The sequence below is a fragment of the Neofelis nebulosa genome, chromosome 8 (assembly GCF_028018385.1).
Source record: "Neofelis nebulosa isolate mNeoNeb1 chromosome 8, mNeoNeb1.pri, whole genome shotgun sequence".
NCBI lineage: Eukaryota > Metazoa > Chordata > Mammalia > Carnivora > Felidae > Neofelis > Neofelis nebulosa.
In genome coordinates this window covers 59631900-59657901 of record NC_080789.1, presented here as the reverse complement: position 1 = coordinate 59657901, position 26002 = coordinate 59631900, and the positions used below count along the sequence as shown (strand labels likewise).

The 26002-nt window shown below is 45.3% G+C and overlaps 2 protein-coding genes and 1 pseudogene across 3 annotated transcripts; all 3 read left to right on the top strand.

Annotated features, from left to right (window-relative positions):
- The first annotated feature begins 205 nt into the window (after positions 1-205).
- Positions 206-3529, top strand: LOC131519400 (syntaxin-7-like; annotated as a pseudogene).
- Positions 3530-17355: 13826 nt separating this feature from the next.
- MYL6B (myosin light chain 6B) lies at positions 17356-21711 on the top strand. Its single transcript, XM_058742402.1, has 8 exons — positions 17356-17542; positions 18966-19194; positions 19931-19958; positions 20195-20338; positions 20569-20742; positions 21231-21308; positions 21440-21491; positions 21601-21711. The coding sequence occupies exons 2-7, from the start codon at positions 19012-19014 to the stop codon at positions 21466-21468; spliced, it is 636 nt and encodes a 211-aa protein (XP_058598385.1). The 5' UTR covers positions 17356-17542; positions 18966-19011; the 3' UTR covers positions 21469-21491; positions 21601-21711.
- A 246-nt stretch (positions 21712-21957) lies between these two features.
- On the top strand, positions 21958-25167 carry MYL6 (myosin light chain 6). Of its 2 annotated transcripts, XM_058742404.1 has the most exons (7): positions 21958-22071; positions 22324-22351; positions 23219-23362; positions 23591-23764; positions 23853-23930; positions 24224-24268; positions 24971-25167. In XM_058742404.1, exons 1-6 carry the CDS (start codon positions 22069-22071, stop codon positions 24250-24252), a joined length of 456 nt encoding a protein of 151 aa, XP_058598387.1. In that variant the 5' UTR covers positions 21958-22068; the 3' UTR covers positions 24253-24268; positions 24971-25167. The 2 variants fall into 2 exon arrangements, with proteins under 2 accessions (XP_058598387.1, XP_058598386.1); XM_058742403.1 differs by lacking the exon at positions 24224-24268.
- The last annotated feature ends 835 nt before the right edge of the window (positions 25168-26002 follow it).

Below are 26002 nucleotides of genomic sequence, written 5' to 3'. Positions count from 1 at the left end.
TCGGTTAAGCGTCCGACTTCAGCCAGGTCACGATCTCGCGGTCCGTGAGTTCGAGCCCCGCGTCAGGCTCTGGGCTGATGGCTCAGAGCCTGGAGCCTGCTTCCGATTCTGTGTCTCCCTCTCTCTCTGCCCCTCCCCTGTTCATGCTCTGTCTCTCTCTGTCCCAAAAATAAATAAAAAACGTTGAAAAAAAAAAAAATTAAAGTGGCCTAAGGGTGCCTAGATGGCTCAGTCGGTTGAGCGTCTGATTTTTTAAGTTTATTTTTATTTATTTTGAGGAAGAGATAGCAAATACACCTCAGTAGGGGCAGAGTGAGAGGGAGAGAGAGAATTCCAAGCAGGTTCCACACTGTCAACACAGAGCCCGATGTAGGGCTCAATCTCACAAACCGTGAGATCGTGACCTGAGCCAAAATCAAGAGTGGGACGCTTAACCTACTGAGTCATCCAGGTGCCCCTTGACTCTTGATTTCAGGTCAGGTCATGATTCCAGGGTCATGGGACTGAGCGCCACTTTGGGATCCTCGCTGAGCGTGGAGGCTGCTTAAGATTCTCTCCGGGGCACCTGTGTGGCTCAGCTGGCTCTTGATTTGTCATGATTTCACAGTTCATGAGTTCAAGGGCCATATCAGGCTCTATGTTGACTGCAGAGCCTGCTTGGGATTTTCTCCCTCTCTGTCCCTCCCCTGCTTGTGCTCTCTCTCTCAAAAAAAAAAAAAAAAAAAAAAAAAAAAAAAAAAAAAAAAAAAAAAAAATTTTAATGGATTAAACACTTAGATATAAGACCTGAAATCATAAAAACTAGAAAAAAATATAAGCGATAAGCAACTTGACATAGATCTTGGCAACATTGTTTTTGAATATGACACCCAAAAGTAAAGGCAACAAAAGCAAAAATAATCATCTACATCAAAAGCTCCTGCAAAGCAAAAGAAACCAACAAAATGAAAAGGTAAACTACTGAATGGCAAAAGTATTTGCAAATTCATATATCTGATAAGGGGTTAATATCAAAATATATATATAAAAAAAAAACTTTTACAAAACTCCATAGCAAAAAAACCAAACCAAACAAAAAAACAAAAAAATCCAATTAAAAAATGGGCAGCTCTGAAAAGACATTTTTCCAAAGATGACATACAGATGGCCAACAAGTATCTGAAAAGATGTTCAAGATCACTAATCACCAGGGAAATGCAAATTTAAACCACAATCACCTTATACCTGTTGGAATGGTTATTATCAAAAAGACAAAGAGGTAGTAAGTGTTGGTGAGAAGAGGGAACCCTTGTATACTGTTGGTAGAATACAGATTGGTGCAACCACTAGGGAAAACAGCAATGGAGGATCCTCAAAAAATTAAAAACAGAACTGCCATGTGATCCAACAATTTCACTTCTGGGTATATATCTAAAGGAAATCAAATGATTATCTCAAAAAGATACCTATCAGCTGAGAATCTAGCTGGGGGCTCTGGAGCCGGTGGGTGCCTGGGGCCAGTGGAGGAGGAGGAAGCCGAGGAGGTTGGGGTGACTGCTTAGGTGACATCTGATGAAATTAGTGAATAAGCAAATCAGCTATGTCTTACACTCCGGGTATTGGTGGTGACCCTGCCCTACTGGCCCAGTGTATCTCTTCCAATATCCAGAGGATCACACAATGTTGCAACAGAAGCAGCAGTATACTACCCAACTTGCCAAAGAGACCGGAGTTTGGATCCCTGCCCACCACCCCCAGCGAACAGCGTCAAAGGAAAATACAGAAGGATTGCTTAGTGGCTCAATTCACGACATCACTGACAAACTTTCAAAAGGTCCAGAGGGAAGCTGCTGCGAAAGAGAAAGAGTTTGTTGCTCGAGTAAGAGCCAGTTCTAGAGTATCTGGTGGTTTTCCTGAGGACAGCTCAAAGGAAAGGAATCTTGTATCCTGGGAAGGCAAGCTCAACCTCAGGTGCAGGTGCAGAATGAAAAAATTACAGAGGATGACCTCTGCCTTATTCATGAGAGAGAACCTTCTATTAGGCAACTTGAAGCTGATATTATGGATATTAATGAAATATTTAAAGATTTGGGAATGATGATTCACGAGCAAGGAGATGTAATAGCATAGAAGCCAATGTGGAAAACGCGGAGGTGCATGTTCAGCAAGCAAACCAGCAGCTGTCAAGAGCAGCAGAATATCAGCACAAATCCAGAAAAACCCTGTGCATCATCATTTTTATCATTGTCATCTGACTTGTAATTCTCGGTCTCATCGTATGGAGAGTGAAAGGCTGAATTATAAAGGAGCACACTGTTGCACTACATTCTCAAATTATGTACGAAATTTCCTGTAATCATGGTTTATTACTATTATTATTATTTTAAAGCTATTGCATAAAGGATAGCTCCCATACTTTGTCATTTTTATTTGGCAGGGGGAAGTTTCTTTTGGATTCAATCTGATATATTCTAATACTGAAAGTTTTTCTCAGTATCACTGCTGGCATAACTCCCATGCTTTTCAATCTAGTAACTCTGAGGTTTTGTCCACAATATATATGCTTTTCATTTATAATTTATTTGCCCTGGTGACTTAGCTTTTGGAATCAGTAAATTTAAAGGTAGGTGTGTGTGTGTGTGTGTGTGTGTGTGTGTGTGTGTGTGTTCTGTGTGCATCTGTCTCTTGTCACAGAGTGACATGCACCCAGATTTGTGTGACTTCAATAAAAAATCTCAAAATTAATTTTGATATGGGCCAGCAGAGGAAATATTCTCAATAACTTAAAGTTAACCCACCTGTTTGTGGTGTTTTGTTTTGTTTCGTTTTCTGGTTCATAACAGCACAAATTATCTATTTGACTTTTATTGTTGGTTTTCTCTTAAGACCTTTGTTCAGTCTAAATGAAATCAGTGAGTAATTTCCTAGAATATCTCATCCTCCTGATGTATATACATAAACATTTGCTGTAGATTGCCTAGTAAAACACTAAGGATAATTGTTTTTGCATAGGACCTGTTTAAGTCTGATGTTTGCTGGGGTATGTGTAGTCACTATAAATGTTTAATGTAATTTGGAGGAAGAGTATGAAAAATGAGTTCATACTATGTTAGAAATCTGGAGATCCAACTTGTTATTCTGCTGTGTACTTTCATAGCTATTAGGATGGAAAACTAATTACCTTCCCTGAAATCCTTCAGAATTATGGCTACATGTGTATCCTTGGGTCAGAATTACTTTTGGGGAGCAACTTTCCCAGAATTATTGTTTTTGAGCACTAACACTTAAAATTTAATGTTTACCCTGCATACCATTTTGTACCATCCTTCATTAGAAAACAATGTGGATGTTTGCCAATTAACCACTTGCCTTTTTAAATCAATGTTGTTTTTGATGCACTAATCTGAATACTGTAAAGAAGATTGTCTTACTTTATAGTTTGTATTTTATAACAATGTTCTTATATAGCAGTTTGATAGTGAAGTCAGTGTTTTACATGGCAAGCTATGAGACTCCAAATGGGAACAAATAAAATATTAAGTAAAGCGTGTCTTTGCAACCAAAATAAAGATGATTTTAAAGTGAAAAAAAAAAGATACCTGCACCCCTATAGTCCCTGCATCATTACTGACAACAGCCAAGACAAGAAAACAACCTATGTGACCACTGAAGAATGAATGGATAAAAAAATGTAGCACATGTGCATGGCATGTGTGTGTATACACACACTATGGAATATTATTCAGCCATAAAAAGAATGAAATCTTACCATTTATATCAACATGGATAGACCTCAGGGGCATAATGCTAAGTCAGATGAGTCAAATACTAAGTGATCATACTTATATATGGAATCTAGTATACTAATAATACTAAAAAGAGCTCATAGATAAAGAGAACAAACTAATCGGTGATTGCCAGAGGTGGGGGTTGGGGGATGGGAGAAATGGGTTAGGGTGGTCAAAAGAAACTTTCAGTTAAAAACTAAGTCCTGGGCGGGGTGGGGGGGTTTCTGGGTGGCTCAGTTGGTTGAGCGTCCGACTTTGGCTCAGGTCATGATCTGATGGTCTGTGAGTTCGAGCCCCACGTTGGGCTCAGTACTGACAGCTCAGAGCCTGGGGCCTGCCTTGGATTCTGTCTCACCCTCTCTCTCTGCCCCTCCCCCGCTCATGTCCTGTCTCTCTCTCTCTCTCTCTCTCTGTCAAAAATAAGTAAACATTAAAAAATATTAAACAAAAAACAAAAAACAAAAACTAAGTCCTGGGGATGTAATGTAGAGCATGGTGATGACAGTTAATAATACTGTATCGTATATTTGAAAGTTGCTAAGAGAAGAGATCTTAAAAGTTCTCATCACAAGGAAAAAACCTTTTTTGTAATAATGTAAGGTGATGGATGTTAACTAGACTTTATAATTTTTTTAATGTTTTAATTTATTTTTGAGAGAGGGAGAAAGAGTGGTAGAGGGGCAGAGAGAGAGAGAGACATGCAGAATCTGAAGCAGGCTCCAGGCTCTGAGCTGTCAGCACAGAGCCCAATGTGGAGCTCGAACTCGTGAAATGCAAGATCACAACCTGAGCCAAAGTTGGAAGTTTAATTGACTGAGCCACCCAGGGGCCCCAAGACTTACTTTATTATTCTGAGATGTATACAACTATTGAAACATTATGTTGTATACCTGACACTAATTTAATGTCATACATCAATGTTAATGTTTTTAAGTAAAACAGGAAAAAATGAAAGTTAAAATTTTTAAAAAGCCTTTCAATTTATGAACCATGCCAGTTTAAGGAGTGGTCAGAATGTAGTGTGGTTGTGGCCACCAAGAAAGTTGGTTCTGTTGGAGCATGTGGGTGGCTCAGACAGTTAAGTATCCGACTTTGGCTCAGGTCGTAATCTTATGGTTTGTAAATTCGAGCCCCGCGTCGGGCTCTGTGCTGACAGCTTGGAGCATAGAGCCTACTTTGGATTCTGTGTCTCCCTCTTTCTCTGCTCCTCCCTCGCTCATGCTTGCTCTCTCTCTCTTCCCCTCAGAAATAAAATAAACATTAAAAAATTTTAAAACAAAACAAAAAAGAATGTTGGTTTTGTTGAGGGTGATCAAGGAATCTGTGTGAAGTAGCTACTGTTGAGTTTCCAATCAAGTCTGTTACCTATCTATTGTCTGCTGACCATTATGATCTCATGGGCTCTCCAGGGAAAAGAGTCCTAAAGCCAGTGAACCTGGAAGCTCTGTGCTACAGCATGGGCTCAAAGTGTGTCTTAGTAGCAGGGTTAGCCATATCCAAAAAGGCTTCAGGCCTACCTGATGGGCAGCAAAATGAGAAATATTTTACAACCATTCATATATGTTCACTTTTAACTCTTCCTCTTTTGGGACGCTTCCTAGAATGCAAGCTGTAGAAGCTGTACCCTATCTGTTTCAAAAAAAATTTTTTTTTAATGTTTATTTTTGAGAGGGAGAGAGACAGAGACAGAGAGAGAGTGAGGAAGGGAAAGGGAAAGAGGGAGACACAGAATCTGAAGCAGGCTCCAGGCTCTGAGCTGTCAACACAGAGCCCGATGCAGGGCTCAAACTCACAAACCATGAGATCATGACCTGAGCCGAAGTCAGATGCTTAACCGACTAAGCCACCCAGGTGCCCCCCATCTGTTCTAAGTACCACATGAAAGGAGAGTGAAGTGGACCAACAGTGAATTACTGAAAACAGGGTCAGTGGACTAGGAACTTGGAGATTTCATAACTGCATTGGGAGTGGGGGTGCTTTATCATCTTCTCTGGAAGAATATAAACCTTAGGAGGCTGTCTGTCCACTAGGAGGAGAGGAAAGGCTCAGGGGGGAATAAAAAAGCATTTATAAACTCAGTTCCACAAGGAGTTGTCAATTTCACCTTATTAGCAAAAGCTGAATTTAAGTTTCATGCCATCTACTAACTCAGCTCCTATTTTTTCAATAACTTTTTGTACTTGCTGCTGGTTCTTCTGCCATCTCTGTTTCCTTCCCATCAACCTAAGAGGATTCTCAAGCCTTGGTCATGAGCCAGAGGTCTCAGTTGCCCTCCCCCCAACCCAGAAACTTAAGGAAGGAAACCCAAAGAACACAGGGCAGAGGAAATTACATGTCTAAAGTTTCTGGTCTACAGATGGACTTGACAGATACATTTAGAACTTTTCTTCCTAAAGCAGCAGAACATACTTTCTTCTTGAGTGCACATGGAACATTCTCCAAGACAGACCACATACTGGGTCACAAAGCATCCCTCAATAAATATAAAAGAATTGAGATAATATCTTGCACACTTTCAGACCACAATGCTATGAAACTTGAAATCAACCACAGGAAAAATATGGAAAACCTCCAAATACATGGAGGTTAAAGAACATCCTACTAAAGAATGAATGGGTCAACCAGGCAATTAACAAAGAAAGAAGAAATTAACAAATATATGGAAACAAATGAAAAGTATAACAATCCAAACCCTTTGGGATGCAGCAAAGGCAGTCCTAAGAGGAAAATACATTGCAATCCAGGCCTATCTCAAGAAACAAGAAAAATCCCAAATACAAAATCTAACAGCACACCTAAAGGAACTAGAAGCAGAACAGCAAAAACCCCCAAAGCCAGCAGAAGAGAAATAATAAAGATCAGAGCAGAAATAAACAATATAGAATCTAAAAAACAGTAGAACAGATTAATGAAACTAAAAGTTAGTTTTTGAAAATATAACAAAATTGATAAACTTCTAGCCAGGCTTCTCAAAAAGAAAAGAGAGAGGACCCAAATAGAAAAAAATCATGAATGAAAATGGATTAAAACCAATCCCTCAGAAATACAAGCAATTATCAGGGAATACTATGAAAAATTATATGCCAACACACTGGACAACCCTCAAAGAAATGGACAAATTCCTAAACACCCACACACTACCAAAACTCAAACATGAAGAAATAGAAAATTTGAACAGACTCATAACTAGTGAAGAAATTGAATCAGTTATCAAAAATCTCCCAACAAATAAGAGTCCTGGACCAGATGGCTTCCCTGGGGAATTCTATCAGACATTTAAAGCAGAGTTAATACTTATCCTTCTCAAGCTGTTCCAAAAAATAGAAATGGAAGGAAAACTTCCAGACTCATTCTACGAAGCCAGCATTACTTTGATTCCCAAACCAGACAGAGGCCCGACAAAAAAGGAGAACTACAGGCCAATATCCCTGATGAACGTGGATGCAAAAATTCTCAACAAGACACTAGCAAATCGAATTCAACAGCATATGAAAAGAATTATTCACCATGATCAAGTGGGATTCATTCCTGGGCTGCAGGGCTGGTTCAATATTTGCAAATCAATCAATGTGATACATCACATTAACAAAAGAAAGAATAAGAACCATATGATCCTGTCAATAGATGCAGAAGAAGCATTTGACAAAATACAGCATCCTTTCTTAATAAAAACCCTCAAGAAAGTCAGGATAGAAGGAACATACTTAAACATCATAAAAGTCATATATGAAAAGCCCATAGCTAATATCATCTTCATGGGGAAAAACTGAGAGCTTCCCCCTGAGATCAGGAACATGACAGGGATGTCCATTCTCACCACTGTTGTTTATCATAGTGTTGGAAGTCCTAGCATCAGCAATCAGACAATAAAACAAAATAAAAGGCATAAAAATTGGCAGAGAAGAAGTCAAACTTTCACTTTTCGCAGATGACATGATACTCTACATGGAAAACCCAACAGATTCTACCAAAAGTCTGCTAGGACTGATACATGAATTCAGCAAAATCGCAGGGTACAAAATCAATGTACAGAAATCGGTTGCATTTTTATACACCAATAATGAAGCAACAGAAAGAGAAATAAAGAAACCGACCCCATTTACAATTGCACCAAGAACCATAAAATACCTAGGAATAAACCTAACCAAAGATGTAAAAGATCTGTACACTGAAAACTATAGAAAGATTATGAAGGAAATTGAAGAAGACACAAAGAAATGGAAAAACATTCCGTGCTCATGGACTGGAAGCATAAATATTGTTAAAATGCCAATACTATTGGAAGCAATCTACACATTCAATTCAATTGTACCGGCATTCTTCTTGGGGTGCCTGGGTGGCTCAGTTGGTTGAGCGTCCAACTTCAGCTCAGGTCATGATCTCGTGGTTGACAAGTTCAGGCCCCACGTTGGGCTCTGTGCTGATATCTCGGAGCCTGGATCCTGCTTCAGATTCTGTGTCTCTTTCTCTCTGTCCCTCCCCTGCTCATGCTCTGTTTCTATCTCAAAAATAAAATAAAACATTTTAAAAAATTGCACCAGCATTCTTCTCAAAGCTAGAACAAACAATCCTAAAATTTGTATGGAACCACAAAAAACCCCGAATAGCCAAAGTAATACTAAAGAAGAAAACCAAAGTGGGAGGCATCACAAGCCCAGACTTCAGCCTCTACTACAAAGCTATAATCATCAAGACAGTATGGTATTAGCACAAAAACAGACACATAGTCTAATGGAATAGAATAGAGGGTCCAGAATTGGACCCACAAATGTATGGCCAACTAATCTTTTTTTTTTTTTTTTTTAATTTTTTTAACGTTTATTTATTTTTGAGACAGAGAGAGACAGAGCATGAACAGGGGAGGAGCAGAGAGAGAGGGAGACACAGAATCTGAAACAGGCTCCAGGCTCTGAGCTCTGAGCTGTCAGCACAGAGCCCGACACGGGGCTCGAACTCACGGACCGTGAGATCATGACCTGAGCTGAAGTCGGACGCTTAACCGACCGAGCCACCCAAGCGCCCCAACTAATCTTTGACTAAGCAGGAAAGAATATCCAATGGAATAAAGACAGTCTCTTTAGCAAATGGTGCTGGGAGAACTGGACAGCAACATGCAGAAGAATGAAACTAGACCACTTTCTTGCACCATACACAAAAATAAACTCAAAATGGATGAAAGACCTCAATGTGAGACAGGAAACCATCAAAACCCTAGAGAAGAAAGCAGGCAACAACCTCTTTGATCTCAGCCACAGCAATTTCTTACTCAACACATCTCCAAAGGCAAGGGAATTAAAAGCAAAAATGAACTATTGGGACCTCATCAAGATAAAAAATTTCTGCACTGCAAAGGAAATAATCAACAAAACTAAAAGGCAACCAACGGAATGGGAGAAGATATTTGCAAATGACATATCGGATAAAGGGCTATTATCCAAAATCTATAAAGAACTCACCAAACTCCACACCTGAAAAACAAATAATCCAGTGAAGAAATGGGCAGAAGACATGACTAGACACTTTTCCAAAGAAGACATCCAGATGGCCAACAGACAACATGAAATGATGCTCAACGTCACTCATCATCAGGGAAATACAAATCAAAGCCACACTGAGATACCACCTCACACTAGTCAGAATGGCTAAAATGAACAAATCAGGAAACTATAGATGCTGGCGAGGATGTGGAGAAAAGGGAACCCTCTTGCACTATTGGTGGGAATGCAAACTGGTGCAGCCACTCTGGAAAAGTGTGGAGGTAACTCAAAAAATTAAAAATAGAACTACCCTATGACCCGACAATAGCACTGCTAGGAATTTACCCAAGGGATACAGGAGTGCTGATGCACAGGAGCACATGTACCCCAATGTTTATAGCAATGCTTTCAACTATAGCCAAATTATGGAAAGAGCCTAAATGTCCATCAACTGATGAATGAATAAAGAAGATGTGGTTTATATATAGAATGGAATACTACTTGGCAATGAGAAAGAATGAAATCCTGTCATTTGCAGCAACGTAGATGGAACTGGAAGGTATTATGCTAAGTGAAATAAGTCAGTCAGAGAAAGACAGATATCATATGTTTTCACTCATATGTGGGTCCTGAGAAACTTAACAGAAGACCATGGCGGAAGGGGAGGGGGGAAAAAAAGTTACAAACAGAGAGGGAGGGAGGCAAACCATAAGAGACTCTTAAATACAGAGAACAAACTGAGGGTTGATGGGGGGGTGGGGGAGAGGGGAAAGTGGGTGATGGGCATTGAGGAGGGCACTTGTTGGGATGAGCACTGGGTGTTGGATGGAAGCCAATTTGACAATAAATTACATCAAAATAATAAAAAATAAAGTCTCTGGTCTAGTTGTTCAATACTGGGCATATGGCCCAAGGCCCGCTGTTCTAGCTGGCTTCAGATAATATAAACAGGGATCTTGCACTGTGTGATTTGAAGAAGCACTCTTGACCTAGTTCATCACTTCGAGTAATTACATTTCCAGAAAACTAGAGGACATGGCACAAATTCTCCCATCCCTGAAGGGTCCCTAATCTTTCCTAACCTTTTCTAGTTCAGGATATATAAGGGAGGTTATTGATTTACATATTAAATGCAAGATGAAACATAATTCAGTACATTGTTGTACTTAATATATAAGAAGATGGAACAAATTAAGGGTCATTAATCACAAGAAGTAAATAAATGCACATCTGTTATTTCTCAAACAGCTGGTCTTGGTTACTAACACATACAAGATGCCTGCCTCTTCCAGAGAAAGGCAGATACAACTACATATGGGTACACTGTCACGGATGTTTGCAAATACTACTCTCTTGAAATGTGCCTTTACTGGCCCAAAGTGCCGTAGTTAACTGGGTGTGGCAATACAGTTGCCTACCCAACAGCCATTTTCCCCTTACCCACATACAGAATCCCAGAGAATTCCTGGTGGCAGTGTGCCAGCCTTAGAGAATTAATCATGATCCTCTTTGCTGTATACTCTCTCCCAGCCTCCCCTGTAACTTGGGGTGGCTCTGTGTGACCCCAGATCTGGTCAATAAGATGTGGGGACTGGAGTGTCAACAGAAGAAAGCCTTCATTGCCTCCCTCCTTTCTGGTTGGGTCACTGTTGGAAGGATGTGATGCCTGAAGCTGCAAGAGCCTTCTTTAAGACCACGAGCTGACTAACACAAGGAGGAAAAGCTAACATGATTACAGGAATATATATTTTATAAATTAAGGTCATGTGGTACATACATACAGTGAAATATTACATAGCCATTAAAAAAAGGAACTCTTGGGGCGTCTGAATGGCTCATTGGGTTGAGTGTCTGACTCAGGTCTTGATCTCAGGGTTGTGAGTTCAAGCCCCGCATTGGGCTCTGCACTGGTTGTGGAGCCTACTTAAAGATAAGTAAATACAGTCAGGCTCTGTGCTGACAGCTCAAAGCCTGGAACCTTGTTCAGATTCTGGGTCTCCCTCTCTCTCTGACCCTCTCCTGCTCACACTCTGTCTCTCACTCTCAAAAAATAAATTAAAGGGGCGCCTGGGTGGCTCAGTCGGTTAAGCGGCCGACTTCGGCTCAGGTCATGATCTCGCACTCCGTGAGTTCGAGCCCCGCATCGGGCTCTGTGCTGACAGCTCAGAGCCTGGAGCCTGTTTCAGATTCTGTGTCTCCCTCTCTCTGACCCTCCCCCGTTCATGCTCTGTCTCTCTCTGTCTCAAAAATAAATACACGTTAAAAAAAAAAAATTTTTTTTAAATAAAAAAATAAAAAATAAATTAATTAAAAAAATAAAAAAATAATACTGAATGAGTGAATAAATGAATGAATGATTGTTTTAAAAAATTGGGTGCCTGGCTGGCTCAGTCAGTAATGCATTCAACACTTGGTCTCACTTGAGTTCAAGTCCCACAATGGGCATAGAGCTTACTTAAAAATAAATAAATAAATAAATAAATAAATAAATAAATAAATAAATATTTCCAAACTTAAAAAGAAAAAAAAAAAAGCTCACTTTCTTCCTCTTGTGGTATAAGGATATGATACCTGTGCAACCTAGCCAGATTTGGCTACAGGAGGGAACCCAAGTAAGAAGCTAACAAATGGGAGGACAGTGGCAAGAAAATTAGAAAATGGATCCTTTTGTTATGTCATTAAATTCTGGATCAAAATGAACTTTTTATTTTTTTTATTTATTTATTTTTTTTTTTAATTTTTTTTTTCAACATTTTTTATTTATTTTTGGGACAGAGAGAGACAGAGCATGAACGGGGGAGGGGCAGAGAGAGAGGGAGACACAGAATCGGAAACAGGCTCCAGGCTCTGAGCCATCAGCCCAGAGCCTGACGCGGGGCTCGAACTCACGGACCGCGAGATCATGACCTGAAGTCGGACGCTTAACCGACTGCGCCACCCAGGCGCCCCTGAACTTTTTATTTTTGAGAGAGAGAGAGAGAGAGAGAGAGAGAGAGAGAGAGAGAGAGAGGCGCAGAGAGAATCCCAAGCAGCCTCCACGTTGTCAGCACAGAGCCTGATGTGGGGCTCAAACTCACAAACCATGAGATCGTGACCTGAGCTGAAGTTGGACATTTAACTAGCTGAGCCACCCAGGTACCCCTGGATCAAAATGAACTTGAAACCCATCCTACCTCTTGACTTTTCAGTTACATAAGCCAATAAATCCTCTTTATTGGTTAGCTAGTTTTAGTCAGATTTTTTGCTACTTGCAATTGAAAAAGCCATAAGGCACGTTCTCCTCAGATCCAAATATCTTCACCTCCCTACCCTTTCAATCATTCACTCCATGGCGACTCAACCTAGTTCCTGTCTTCCTCTATGTCCTTTGAAATTTTCATTTCAAAAGCACTATTTTCTCCAACTACAGCTCTGAGATCTCCAACCATCTTACTTCTTCAACCTCATTGAGACTCAAGCCTGTTAGTGACTTTTTTTTTAAATTTTTTTTTTTTCAACGTTTTTTATTTATTTCTGGGACAGAGAGAGACAGAGCATGAACGGGGGAGGGGCAGAGAGAGAGGGAGACACAGAATCGGAAACAGGCTCCAGGCTCCGAGCCATCGGCCCAGAGCCTGACGCGGGGCTCGAACTCACAGACCGCGAGATCGTGACCTGGCTGAAGTCAGACGCTCAACTGACTGCGCCACCCAGGCGCCCCTGTTAGTGACTTTTTACATTCTCTCAATCTAATAGGATTTTTTTTCCTTTTTTTCTTAGTTGTTTTGTTTTGTTTTGTTTTTTGTTTTTTGTAAGCTCTACTATGGGGCACCTGGGTGGTTCAGGTGTTTAAGCTTCTGTTGGTTTCAGCTCAGGTCTGTTTCATGAGTTTGAGCCCCATGTTTGGCTCTGCGCTGGCTGAGTGGAGCCTGCTTGGAATTCTCTCTTCCTCTCTCTCTGCTCCTCCCCTGCTTGTGCTGTCTCTCTCAAAATAAATAAATAAACAAACTTAGAAAAACAATTTAAAAAGTAAGCTCTATGCCCAATGTGGGGCTTGAACTCACAACCCTGAGATCAAGGGCCACATGCTCTACCCACCGAGCCAGCCAAGAGGCCCTAATAGGCCACTTTTATACTCACTCCTCTATTTGGCCTGGACCACAAACCCTCTTTTACTCAGACTCTCAACTTCCTTGCCTCTGTGTTCATCCATCATCCCTACTCCACAAAACTCCAACCCATTATCATGCCAGCTGCCTCTTTGCTCTGGCTCAATCATCCAAGCAGCTGAGTACTGCTGGAAGGAGGAAGTAACTGCCTCATGAATTGGTATCGCTACAAATTCATGATCTCCTAGTACACCCACCCTCCATGCTGCTCAGCAAGTTTATGTAAGAACACAGACTAGGCACTCAGTAAATGTCAAATGAGTATTTGTGAATGGTTTCCAGGAAACTGTCTCCCACTTTTCATAGCACCTATTTCAAACCTTTACTACTGTCTCAAGCTGTCTCTTCCTACTCCCTTTTTTTTTTTTTTTAATGTTTATTTATTTTTGAGAGAGAGACAGAGTGCAAGCAGGGGAGGGGCAGAGAGAGGGAGACACAGAATCTGAAGCAGGCTCCAGGCTCTGAGCTGTCAGCACAGCACCCAATGAGGGGCTCGAACCCACAAACCATGAGATCATGACCTGAGCCAAAGTCCGACGCTTAACCGACTGAGCCACCCAGGCACCCTATTCCTACTTCCTCTTCTAGCAAATTAATCATCTCATATTCTAATACGTGGCAAAAATACATGGGATCTCTCTCCATATCCCTAATCCCCAATCCATCTCCTTATCAACTTAGTAGTATCAGTGTCCATCCTTGACTCTTCCCTTTCAGTCAGATAGCCATACATTTTACAGATAGTTGAGTGCCCAGTACATGCCAGGCACTGTACTCTGCTTGGCCCTGGAAAGTGTATGTGTGTTGGTAGTGAGAGGTGACAGAGACTTAAAAGACAGAGGCAACAACCTGAGAAAAGGCAACATGACACTGAAGATCTGAAAGATAGTAGGTGTGGCTTGTACACCACTGCTGGGTTTTGTGGGCCAACTAAAGATTTAGTCTTTATCAGAATACATGGATGGATTCTAGGTAGATGACATGATCAAACGTACATTTTGAAAGATCACTCCTCTTATTAAAGCTGTACTGGGGCGCCTGGGTGGCGCAGTCGGTTAAGCGGCCGACTTCAGCCAGGTCACGATCTCGCGGTCTGTGAGTTCGAGCCCCGCGTCAGGCTCTGGGCTGATGGCTCGGAGCCTGGAGCCTGTTTCCGATTCTGTCTCCCTCTCTCTCTGCCCCTCCCCCGTTCATGCTCTGTCTCTGTCTGTCCCAAAAATAAATAAAAAACATTAAAAAAAAAAAAAAAAAAAAAAAAAAAGCTGTACTTACCTATGTTAGTTTGTTCTCTGTCCTTCCCAGTAGCTAAAAGGATTCCAAATAGATTCCCAGGCCCTAACACAGACCTAGAGTCAGAATCTTTGGGGGCAGTCTGGAAGTCTGTCTGTTTACAAAGCTCCCAGGAGATGCTGAAGAACAGCTAAGTCTGAGATCCACTGTCTTAGAACATTAAAAAAATGAAACTTAGCATACAAATTTATTTTTCTGCTTGTATCTTGCATCTAGTCTGGGCCTATAAAAACGGGTCTTGGAAAAGACTTTATAAACTACCCGTCTACCATAAAACATTCTTTTTATCCTCCTTCTTTCTATTATGGGTTACCATGAATACCACTTCCTGGTCAAAATGCCAAATGACCGAAGATATTTTTCTTAACAAATTCTTTCCCATTTACATAGGAAATAATGTTCTCTCTTCCTAAATGATTATGCATCTTAACACATTAGCTAGTGTTTAAAGAGCTAGTTAAGCTCTATGGGGTGAACCCATAATTACAATTAAGCTCTACAGGGTGAACCACAATTATTCAAGTAACTGAAGATCTATAGTGCTGTGTGATTCCTAAAGTTGTTCTATTAGGGTTTTGCTTTTTTTGTTTTGTTTTTTAGAGAGCATGAGCAGGGAAGATGGTCAGGGTTGGAGGAGAGAGAAAATCTCAAGCAGGCTCCATGCTGGGGCTCAATCCCATGACGCTGGGATCATGACCTGAGCCAAAAGCAAGAGACAGACACTCCACCCACTAAGCCACCCAGTAGCCCTGTGCTATTAGGTTTTTTAATATGCATTTTTCTTTTAAAGATGTGCCCTTCCCAATTATGTTCAAACTAATCTTAGAATAAATATGCAATCCAAAAAAAAAAAAAAAAACAAACATATTAGTCACATGCTACATGAGAAAAAACAGATTTGTCACAGAAAATCCACATACAGGCTGTATAGATCACTTATGCCGAGTTAAGATCATGTTCAGTTCAGTTTGCATTATTTATGATTAAAAGACAAGAATAGTACAAAAAATGAAGGACAGTCCTCCAATCTGTTTGCCAAGAGTCCTCATCTTTTCTCTTTGCTCTACCTCTCTATAAAGCAGACAAAAATGCCAGAAAGTCAGATGATGCCATAACTGCTTTAACTTGGCAAAATGCCAAAGAAGGCTACAGACAGACCAAGAGGAAGAGGAAAAAAAAAAAAAATCAGATAAACTACCTCCTCCAAATCAACTACCGCAGACATTTTGAAGGACACAAAAAGGCATCTGTAATGCAGTTCTTCCCCAGCCTTGTAACCAAACACTTATGAGAAATGTATTTCTTCTTGCTCCATCTCTTCATGCCTACTAATGATCCTTTACGGGTGTAAAATGGGGAAATGCCAACTATTTCATATGTTGGGAAGATTAAAGGACATTTATTTCACGAACGCTTATATGCTACTTACTCTGTGCCAGGCTCTTCTATTTTACAGATATTAACACATCTAATCCTCCCAACAGCCCTATAAGATAGGTACTACTATCCTTATTTTACAAATGGAGGAATTGAGGCACACAGATATAACTAAACTTGCTGGAGTTTATCAGCAAATACCTGGCAGAACCTGGATTCCAATCTAAGCGGAGTAGTCTTGAGCTCATTTTTCCTTAGCTCCCTCTTTGCTACAGGAGATAATTTAGCCCCTCAATTGAGCAGTAAGGGCTTGCTGGACGCCTCCGGGGATAGTTGCTAATATCCCCCCTTCATCATCATTGTGGTTTCTGTTACACAAGCCATAGAAGAGTAGTACTCTTCGGAGCAGCTTTCCCCAACCAACAAACACCACTTACTACTGCCGGTGAAGTTCATTTAGGCCTCACCCTCCCAACCTCTTAGGGGCTTTCTACTCTGATCCTCTGTCTGCACGCCCACGTAGCCCCAGCCTCCAGCACCAATGGCGCGGCCACAACCTTTACAGACTCGGGGCCTGACTGGGTTGGTTCCTTCCCAGCATGAGGGGTGGGGAGGGTGCTCTGATAATGGTGTGGGGAGTGAGATGTCCTATGCTGGCAGAGGTGTCACAGAGTGAAGGGTTGGAGGGCTCAGCCCTCCAATTCCTGGCGGACCCGTGAGGTCCCGATGGGGTGCCGGATGCATACGCGTCCGCTGTATGGAGAAACTTCACCTCAGGAGAAACTGAGGCAGGAGACCAGGCTTAATTCCAAATCTTAACCTATACTTCAACTACCAGCTCATTTCAAAAAAAAAAAAAGAGGAGGAAGAGGAAGAAGAAGGTGAAAGAGAAGGAACAGAAGAAAAAAACTTTGAAGGTACTGTTCCAAGACACACAGCAATTCAGTAGCCTCTGCTCTCTACCAAATCGCAAGAGTAAGAGAAGGAGACCGCACCCCTCTCTCCCGGCAATGCTTCCCATTGTGCCTTCCATCCAGCCGGCAGCGGCTTCAGCCTTCCCCCCGGTTCGGCGTTCTCCCACCGGCGGATCAAGGGAAGTATCCCAGCCCACACTAAGCGGGGAACTCACGGCTAAGCAAGGGAGATATCCTGGCAGGGGCGGGGGGGGGGGGGGGGTTGGTTGTCGCACGGTTTTAGGGTCAGGGGAGGGGTCTGTAAATTGCTCATTGCCTTTTAGGTCCGGAACAAGAAGGGCGCCAAAAGATCTTGAATCACCAACCGCTGCCACCTGCCGGAAGCCACTGCTTGGGCGTGTTTCTCCAGCTGGAGAGAGGCATATCCCGTGAGCCCGCGAGCGCATCCCGTGAGCCCGCGGGCGTTCGAGGACTACGACTCCCGGCATGCTCCGAGGCCTCTGGGGTTAACCCTTCGGGACCCGCAGCCTCCCAGCGCCCCGCCTCCGCCCTTACCTGGATCCCGCAGGGTGAGTTTTTGGCAGCTGGGGAGGGATTCTTTCCTTTCATTTAACCTTTATTGAAGGTGTGCGTGTTCGTGTGTGTGTGTGTGTGTGTGTGTGTGTGTGTGTGTGTGTGTGACTGTGATGTATTCTGGAAGGGTGGAATGATTCTGATTTTTCTAAAATGGGACAATGTTCAGTAATGAGATTCAGACGCATTTTTGCAAGTGGAAGACCGGGCGCCAACTCTCTGAACCCCAGGATCTACGTGGAATCACTATCTTCCTCGGAATGCTGCCTAAATCCTTTTCTTCCTTACCCCTAGAACAAAAGTAGCTAGCAACACCTCCTGTATACCTATGGCCTCTGACTTAGACCCTACTCTAGTGTCCCCAGCAAGGTTTGGAAGCTAGCCCCTGAGTCAGGGTTTTTATTGTCCCTTTGGTTGGGAGATGAGTACCCGTGGAGCCCATAGGACCTCCCACATCCTTTCAGATTAAAGATTTTAGAATTTAGGCCCTTTGGGTCTCAGGGCCTACCCTTCCCTTCAGGTGCACCACAGAATCCCTGTAGGTTCAGCAGGCACCCTGCCTTTGTCTGACTTGCATAACCATGGGCTTGTGGAAAAAGGTATGGGTGGTGGGCGTTAAGCCAGATTCTGGCCCCCACCCTCATCCTTAAGACAATCCTAGGAACAGGAGACAATGGGGGTGTCACACTCCTCTTTCTATTACTATTCTTTATCTATATTGTGCACAATTCCAGTTCTGGGCTGGGAGGGAGGGGGACAGGGACTGTAGGTATTGGGGATTAATAGACTGTGGGGTCAACTACCCCTGCTCCTCATCTGTGGTAAGAGAGGCTTTTTTCCCACCTTTTACTGCTCTTGGACCCCCCCACCTTTTTTTTAAGATTTTATTTTTAAGTAGTCTCTACACCTAATGTGGGACTCAAACTCACAACCCCCAGATCAAGAGTCACATGCTCTATGGACTGAACCAACCAGGTGCCCATCACAGACCCCACTTTAACAATTCCAGTTCATAAGGCTTCCCTCCCTGCCTCAGCCTTGAAGAGTCTAAAGCTACTAGAAAAAAGGGCTACTCTGTGCCAGGGGGTTGAGGCCTGGAATGCCTGGATCCCCTTTTTTGCTTCACCCCTGTATCAATGTCTGTCACTGGCAAGCATCCTATCCTTATCCCAGAGGTTAACTCCCCCATTCTGGGAAGTTTCTGGCTTCCGTCCCCTGCCCCCAAAGGTGTCATTGTTCTGGCCAGCATTTGGGGCTGAGTGAACAGAAAAGAGAAGACCTTGGGGCAGGAGTCCTGAACCATAGGAGTCCAGGACAGGCCAGCATATCTCTCCTCTATCTCACCCTCCCCACCGCCAACTGGCTCCCTGCCCCTGCCCCCGCCCCTTGACATCCCAGACTCCCTGGCTATTTAAACAGAGATGGGTGCCCCCATCGGCACACTGTCCTTTGGCCACCGGACATCATGCCTCCCAAGAAGGATGTTCCTATGAAGAAACCAGCAGGACCCTCTATTTCCAAGCCTGCTGCCAAACCAGCAGCAGGGGCTCCTCCAGCCAAGACCAAGGCTGAGCCAGCACCAGCACCAGCTGTCCCTCCAGCCCCTCAGAAAACCCAGGAGCCCCCCATCGATCTCTCCAAAGTGGTGGTGAGTCCCAGGAAAGTGAGGAAGGAATTTGGAAGGGGTGGTACAGGGTGGGAAACAGCCTAGGGGATTGGGGTATCTGGAAGATAGGGAGTCAGCAGCATTGGAATGATATTGGAGATTCCTCTCAGTCTCCCATTTGAAAGCATCAGGCTTATGACTCTGATGTTGTCTTTGTTGTTCTCTCCCTATAAACTATAATGTGTGTGGGTACATGCACACACACATACACACACACTCTCTCTCTCTCTGACCCCCTTGCTGGAGGCAGGGATTGTGACATGGGGAACATCTGGGTTCTGAGGACAATTTCAAGGTGAAGGGAGGGAGCTGCTGCCTGTGCCTGACTGACTGTTCAATTCTAAAAGCCACAGCTCTGAACCCCAGGAGGGAAGGCTGAAAAGGACAGACTTGTTAGACAATCACAGCTGGGGGCCAGGGGTAAATTTAGCCTTTGTTCAGCCCCCAGTTATGTGAGGGATGCAGGGCTCAGGGCACTGGAGGGAGGGGAACAGGTGGCATGGGATTAACCCTGTTCCCAGGAAACCCTCCCCCCATAATTCCTCCTCTTGGGATTCTCCCAAGGTCCAGAGCTGGGAATGGGACTGAGGTGGCTGGGCTCCCAGCCTGGTCTCTTTGGGCCCCTCCCCAGAAGTGGCTGCCAGTTGGTTGGGAGGAGTGCTGGAAACAGATTGAATGAGCCCTGTCATCCCTCCTCACCTGCTCTTTTCTTCCACAGATCGAGTTTAACAAGGACCAGCTGGAGGGTGAGGAGAAGCTGGTCCCTTAAGCCCCACTGTCTAGTCCCAAGCCCATGGTCAGATCCTTTTTCTGTTCCCCTAACTCCAGTCGCAACCTTAAAACTTTCCATGCTAGTCGTCTTTGTGTCTCCTATTCTGCCCAGCTTTAGCACATAGTTTCTGAACCTACTTTCTGTCGGGGGGTGGGGGTGGGGGGTGGATGGGAACCTCTGGTCAACACTGACCCGCTGTTTATACTTCAGAGTTCAAGGAGGCCTTTGAGCTGTTTGATCGAGTGGGGGATGGCAAGATCCTGTATGGCCAGTGTGGGGACGTGATGAGGGCCCTGGGCCAGAACCCCACCAACGCCGAGGTGCTCAAGGTCCTGGGGAATCCCAAGAGTGATGGTGAGGGGGATGCCTGGAACAGTGCGAGTTTTCAGTGTGGTGGTGGAACTGAGGAATGTTGGCAAGGTCGCAAAGGATGCTGGGGTGGGTCTCTGGACTTAAAAAACTGTCAAACACAAGATAGAAAAACATCCTGGATGTTGAACAGAATGAAAGCCTTCGTGGTGGGAATGGGAGCTGGGTCCAAGGTGACTCTACAGTGACCTCTCCTTCCCCTTTCTAACTTCCAGAGCTGAAGTCCCGGCGTGTGGACTTCGAAACTTTCTTGCCCATGCTCCAGGCGGTAGCCAAAAACCGGGGCCAAGGCACATATGAGGACTACCTGGAGGGCCTTCGGGTGTTTGACAAAGAGGGGAACGGCAAAGTCATGGGAGCAGAGCTCAGACATGTCCTCACTACCCTGGGTGAGGCAAGGACCAGAACTCCTGTGGGTTGGAGAGAAGGGGGTGGACCAAGAAGGTTAGCCAAATAGGCAGAGCCAGGGAAGAATAATGGTCCTGTAGGTCATGGGCAGAAGACTGGGAAGGTCAGAGGGGGCAGAATCTAAAGGGCTTCTTCCTGCAGAAGGTAAAGTGAGGGTAGATGCCTCCCAAAGGACAGAGGAAAGGGGATGAGCTGATTTTCTGTTGTGAAAGAGATGCTTGTGCTCTGTGATCTGGTAGCCCCTTAACCCTCTGGAATTCAGTTTCCTCTGTCAGCTCATGCAGGTGAAATGGAAAGCAAGATGGAGGAACACATTCAAGGTGTTAGCATTACAAGGAGAGGATTCCTTCGGGGTTCTGTTGCTATGAACCAAGTATTCAAGGGTGGGAGAAGAGAAGCTATCATCCAGAAGAGAGTGGCCTGGTTTGGGAGGGAGGGCAGGCACTAAAATGCTGTGTCTGTGGCTCAGGAGAGAGGATGACCGAAGAGGAGGTGGAGACTGTTCTGGCAGGACATGAGGACAGCAATGGCTGCATCAACTACGAAGGTGAGGGGACAGGGGAGAGGAGGTAGAAGGCTCGCGGTATGTGGGTGGGGGGACCAAGGGCCTGGATTATCTAAACTCAGATGGATTATCCAAGGGCCTGCTTCTGAACCCCTCTTGCTTCCTCTCTGCAGCCTTCCTGAAGCACATCCTAAGCGTCTGAGCCCTCCCACTCCGACTGGGGAGGCAAGTTTCCTATCCTTCCCTCAGTCTGGGTAGAAAAGTAGGGAAGTGCGTTTTCATGTCCTGGGGCGCGAGCGCGACAGGCCTTGGCAACTTTCATCTTTTTCCACAGATGCAGTGGGGCCGGACACTGCCCCTCCCCCCCTTCCCCGGCAGGCGGAAGCACGTTCCTGCCACTGGGAGGCCACCTATTGTTTCAAAATAAAGACACAGTTCAACCCTCCTTTGGCGTCCGACTCTTGCTTTCTTCAGAGGTGGGGAGGGAAGGGAGGGTTCTCCTCTCCCCAATCCGATATCCTCTGATCTTCCTGCTGCAAGGAGGAGCAGAATCCTTGTGCCCTACCCGATCCACTTCTGCAGTTTCTTCCCCTCAGGTAGGGCTATTCTAGAGGAAGGAGAAGCAGCGGGCCCCGCCCACCTCATTACTAATGTAGCAATATTATCTGCATAAGGCCAGACCAGGATTCTTATTGGCCGGATCAGCTGAGGGTGACGTCATTGGAACGCACGAAGACTAGGGTTGGGCCGGGAGCCGGAGCCATTACCGCAGGAAAAGGTCCCGCAGAGCAGAGCAGTCAAGATGGTGGGGCCCGGGGCCTGGAAGGATGAGCGGGATGTGGGGCAAGAGGCGGGAAGTCGGGGGTAGGGGCTTGCAAAGGGAACCTGAGGGCTTGGAAGGTCGGAGGTGGGGTTGGAAAGTTTGGGGGCCTGTCCTGCCGGGAAGTGAGTGAGTCCCCAGCATGGAACAGGAGTTAGTGGTTCAGTTTGTGGGACTGGGATAGAAGCTTGGGGGTTTGGAGTTCAGATGCTGACCGCTCCCCTCTTCTCTGAGCAGTGTGACTTCACCGAGGATCAAACTGCAGGTAGGTAATCTCTGACCCCTACTGAGGTCATGCTTAGGGATTGGGACCCCCGCCGCTAGCACCTATCCCATAACCCCACCTGTCATCTCTTCAGTACCCGCAGGGAAGTACTTCCTGGATTCCCTTCTCTTTCTGGATCCTCCATTTTCTTTTCTCACTCTTTCTTCCTCCCTCCCCTTGCACTCTAGATTCGAGCCCCAAGCCCCGGGTGAGTTTTAGGTGGTGTGGGTGTGTGAAACAACTTGGTCACCTAATGCCTGCTGTGTGTGGAGTTTGGGGAGGGTGTATTAAGTTGCCTGCGCTCCTCTGTCCCTTAATCAGCTTCTGCCTCTTTTCTCCTCCTGTGATAACTCCCCTCCCCCAGCTTGGATTTGTGAAGATTGTAAAAAGCAGTGACCTGGAATTTTGTGAAACTGGGGACGGGGAATTTGCTGAGGATACTTCATAGTTGTATCCTCCGAATGTCTCTTTCTGTACAGTAGGGGTGGGAAGTGGCAGGCTGGGATGACCCCTGTCCCAGGCTGCTGCTCCCACTTCCTTATAAGGACAGGACCCAGACAGGGCGGTGGCAAATTCCTGCCCTGAGTAGAGTTGTGAGGAGGCTGGGCAGGCTTGCTGTAGGCAGAGGGGGGCGTGTAAATGGATGTTACTACTCTGCCAAGGCGGGGGAAGAAGGCTGTGTCATTATGTGGGACACCTGAGTTGGGAGACAGGGACATTAGATCCCTCTTAGCGGACTTCAGTGTACAGTGGTATAAATATCTGGTTTCCTCAGCATGATCAATGTTCACTGGGCAGAAGGGGATGTCAGGGAGGTTTTGGGTTAACCCCCACATGCCCAGTGCTGATGTGTATCTGAATCTTCAGAGTTCAAGGAAGCCTTCCAGTTGTTTGACCGAACAGGGGATGGCAAGATCCTGTACAGCCAATGCGGGGACGTAATGAGGGCCCTGGGCCAGAACCCCACCAACGCCGAGGTGCTCAAGGTCCTGGGGAATCCCAAGAGTGATGGTGAGGGTCTTCAAGAACAATTTCTCAGTGTGGTAATGGGCCTACAGTTCTTCAGCTGAGAGCTTCCCTTTATCTTCGTAGGCCCAGAACTCAAGCAGGTTTGTCTCAACTAGCAAATCCCACTGATCTCTCCTGCCTTGTGTGGGAGCTGCCTGCTCACTTGTGATCCCTGTAATCTCCTCAGTTCTGAGAACCTGTGTGACTTTCCTTCCACCTTCTTTATGGCAGAGATGAATGTGAAGGTGCTGGACTTTGAACACTTCCTGCCCATGCTGCAGACTGTGGCCAAGAACAAGGACCAGGGCACCTACGAGGACTATGTCGAAGGCCTTCGGGTGTTTGACAAGGAAGGGAATGGCACCGTCATGGGTGCTGAAATCCGGCATGTCCTTGTCACACTGGGTGAGGCTCTGCCCTTGCTCTTTGAGCAGTGCCGCCTGATAACACACCTGCTACCCAGTTCCCAAAATGTTTTTCTTTCCCTTTGCAGGTGAGAAGATGACAGAGGAAGAAGTAGAGATGCTGGTGGCAGGACATGAGGACAGCAATGGTTGTATCAACTATGAAGGTGAGGGATGAATGGGGCTCTTGTGGAGAAAGCAGTTGTATAAGCAGGTCACGCCCAGTATTTGGGGCTTTCTCTGTCCCTGGGCTCCAAAAAGAACGAGGCAAGGGGCAGGGCCCAGCCCAGCCCAGGAGTGGGAGGCCACAGGGGTATGACAAGAAAGGAAGGGGTAATGTGTGAAGGGTGGGGAAAGAATGGGAAGTAAAATAAAGGGAATGTCTGTTCCCCCACCACCTGACCCCTTCACCCCATGTCTGTGTCTTGTCTTCACCATTAATGTCTCTTCCTTCCTGCAGCATTTGTGAGGCATATCCTGTCGGGGTGACGGGCCCATGGGGCGGGTACGGCTCCTCCCAGCCTCCCCTTCTCTAGTTGCCCTCCCTGGTGTTTTTCTTCCCAACCTTTGCTCTCTAGCCCCTGCCCTACCCCTACTACCATCTGACTTCCTCCTAGCATGTTTCTGCATGGAGCTGACTGGGGAGGGGAGGGGTTCCTCAAAGAGGAAGACAGCCTGGGGGTGTGGTACCTCCTTTTCTCCTAAAATGGGCTCTGAGGTTTTGCTCATAGGGCCCAGGGTGCTGGTGTCTGGGAACTCACACCAGCCTGTCTCCGTCTTGCTTCAGGGTGATCCTTTGGCCCTGGCGCACAGGTGGTTGGCATAGGGGGGTTGGTTGCCTGCCCCATTGTGCTGCTATAGCTCAATAGTCTTTTCTTTTTCCTTCTGCTGGGCAGCTTGGAGGTACCCTAACCCATACCTCTGTCTTCTCCTGCCAATGGCTGACAGTAGCTGTAGGTGTAGTTGAGAACTTTCCTGCCTCTGCTGTGTTCTTGCTGCTCGGGGAGAGGGTGGGGAAGCTAACAGCTGGTGGGAGGGAAGCTGGGGGCTGAGAGAACTGGGAAGACCCAAGGTGGCCTCTACAAACCCAAGGTTGGGTTCTGTGGGCATGTTCTTATGCTACCTTTGTGGTCTTGTGGTCTGCTGGCCCCTGGTGGACCCCTCCCCTTGCCCTACTACCTGGCTCACCCCTCTCTTCTATCCACAGAGCTCGTCCGCATGGTGCTGAATGGCTGAGGATGTTCCTGGTGTGCCCAAGCCCCATACCTTCCCCTGTGTTGATACTGTGCATGTAGCTCTAAAGGCCTCCTAGGTCCTCTTGTCACAAGCACTTTTGCTAGCTTGTCTCTCTTGGATGTTATTTGCGTTCAGCATTCACCAAATAAACTTGCTGTGTGCCCCTAAGTGCGGTTCTGCTTTCCTTCCCAAGCAGGGTGGAGGGGGAGAGAGGGTCAATAGACCAGGGGTTGGGAAAGCTGGGAAAGGGCTTGAAGGATCCATCTTTGTCATTGAAGAAATGCTGGCCCCATTCATTTATGCTACAAAGGCTACCCCTTGGGGGATTAAAGAAGCCATAAATCCCTGTAGGACCAAGACTGGCGACCCTCGTTCTATTCTATCCAGCTGAGTCCTCTCCTAGCCCTCCAGCTGGCTAAACCCAGCCTTTACCCTCCCAAGCACTGAAGTCCTTTTGTGGAGGAAGCCCAGGGAGTGTCTGAATGGAGCTAAAGCCAGGCCATATTAGCACAGCCTGAGCCTGTCCGTCACCTTGGCAGGGCTAGGGGCCAATAATAACAAGTCTGTGAGATGCCTGCCTTCTTCCCGCCTAATAAGGGAAGGAATGGAGCCATTACTTCTGAAAGGATAAGTATACAAAATCTCCAGGTTGTGAGGATGTCCTTCCAAGTCTCAAACAGCTATTTTTAGGGCAGGTGAGAGCCTCTGCCCAGCTCCCATACCAGTGCACAGTCCTGACCGCTGTGCTACCTTTAGCCTGTTGTGGAGAGAGGCCCAGTATCTGTGCCTGGCTTGCTCAGTGCCTCTCCAGCCGAGGTGCGAGCCCCTGGGAAGGACTCCTGGAAGACTCCACCCCCCACCCCCCACCCCCAGCCCAATCCCACTGCCTGACAGCCACAGGTAAGAGAACACAGAAGGCATTCACAAGATGGAACTGAAAGCAAATTAATTTATAAAAAAAAAAAAAAAAAAAAAAAAAAGAAAAGAAAAAAGAAAAAGAAAA

Excerpts from the sequence above, each read along its gene's own strand:
- MYL6B (XM_058742402.1), top strand. The coding sequence starts at position 19,012 with ATGCCTCCCAAGAAGGATGTTCCTATGAAGAAACCAGCAGGACCCTCT. Across the intron at positions 19,959-20,194 it reads TAACAAGGACCAGCTGGAGG|AGTTCAAGGAGGCCTTTGAG; the intron begins GTGAGGAGAAGC and ends TTTATACTTCAG. Across the intron at positions 21,309-21,439 it reads TGGCTGCATCAACTACGAAG|CCTTCCTGAAGCACATCCTA; the intron begins GTGAGGGGACAG and ends TCCTCTCTGCAG.
- MYL6 (XM_058742403.1), top strand. Across the intron at positions 22,352-23,218 it reads CACCGAGGATCAAACTGCAG|AGTTCAAGGAAGCCTTCCAG; the intron begins GTAGGTAATCTC and ends CTGAATCTTCAG. Across the intron at positions 23,931-24,970 it reads TGGTTGTATCAACTATGAAG|AGCTCGTCCGCATGGTGCTG; the intron begins GTGAGGGATGAA and ends TTCTATCCACAG.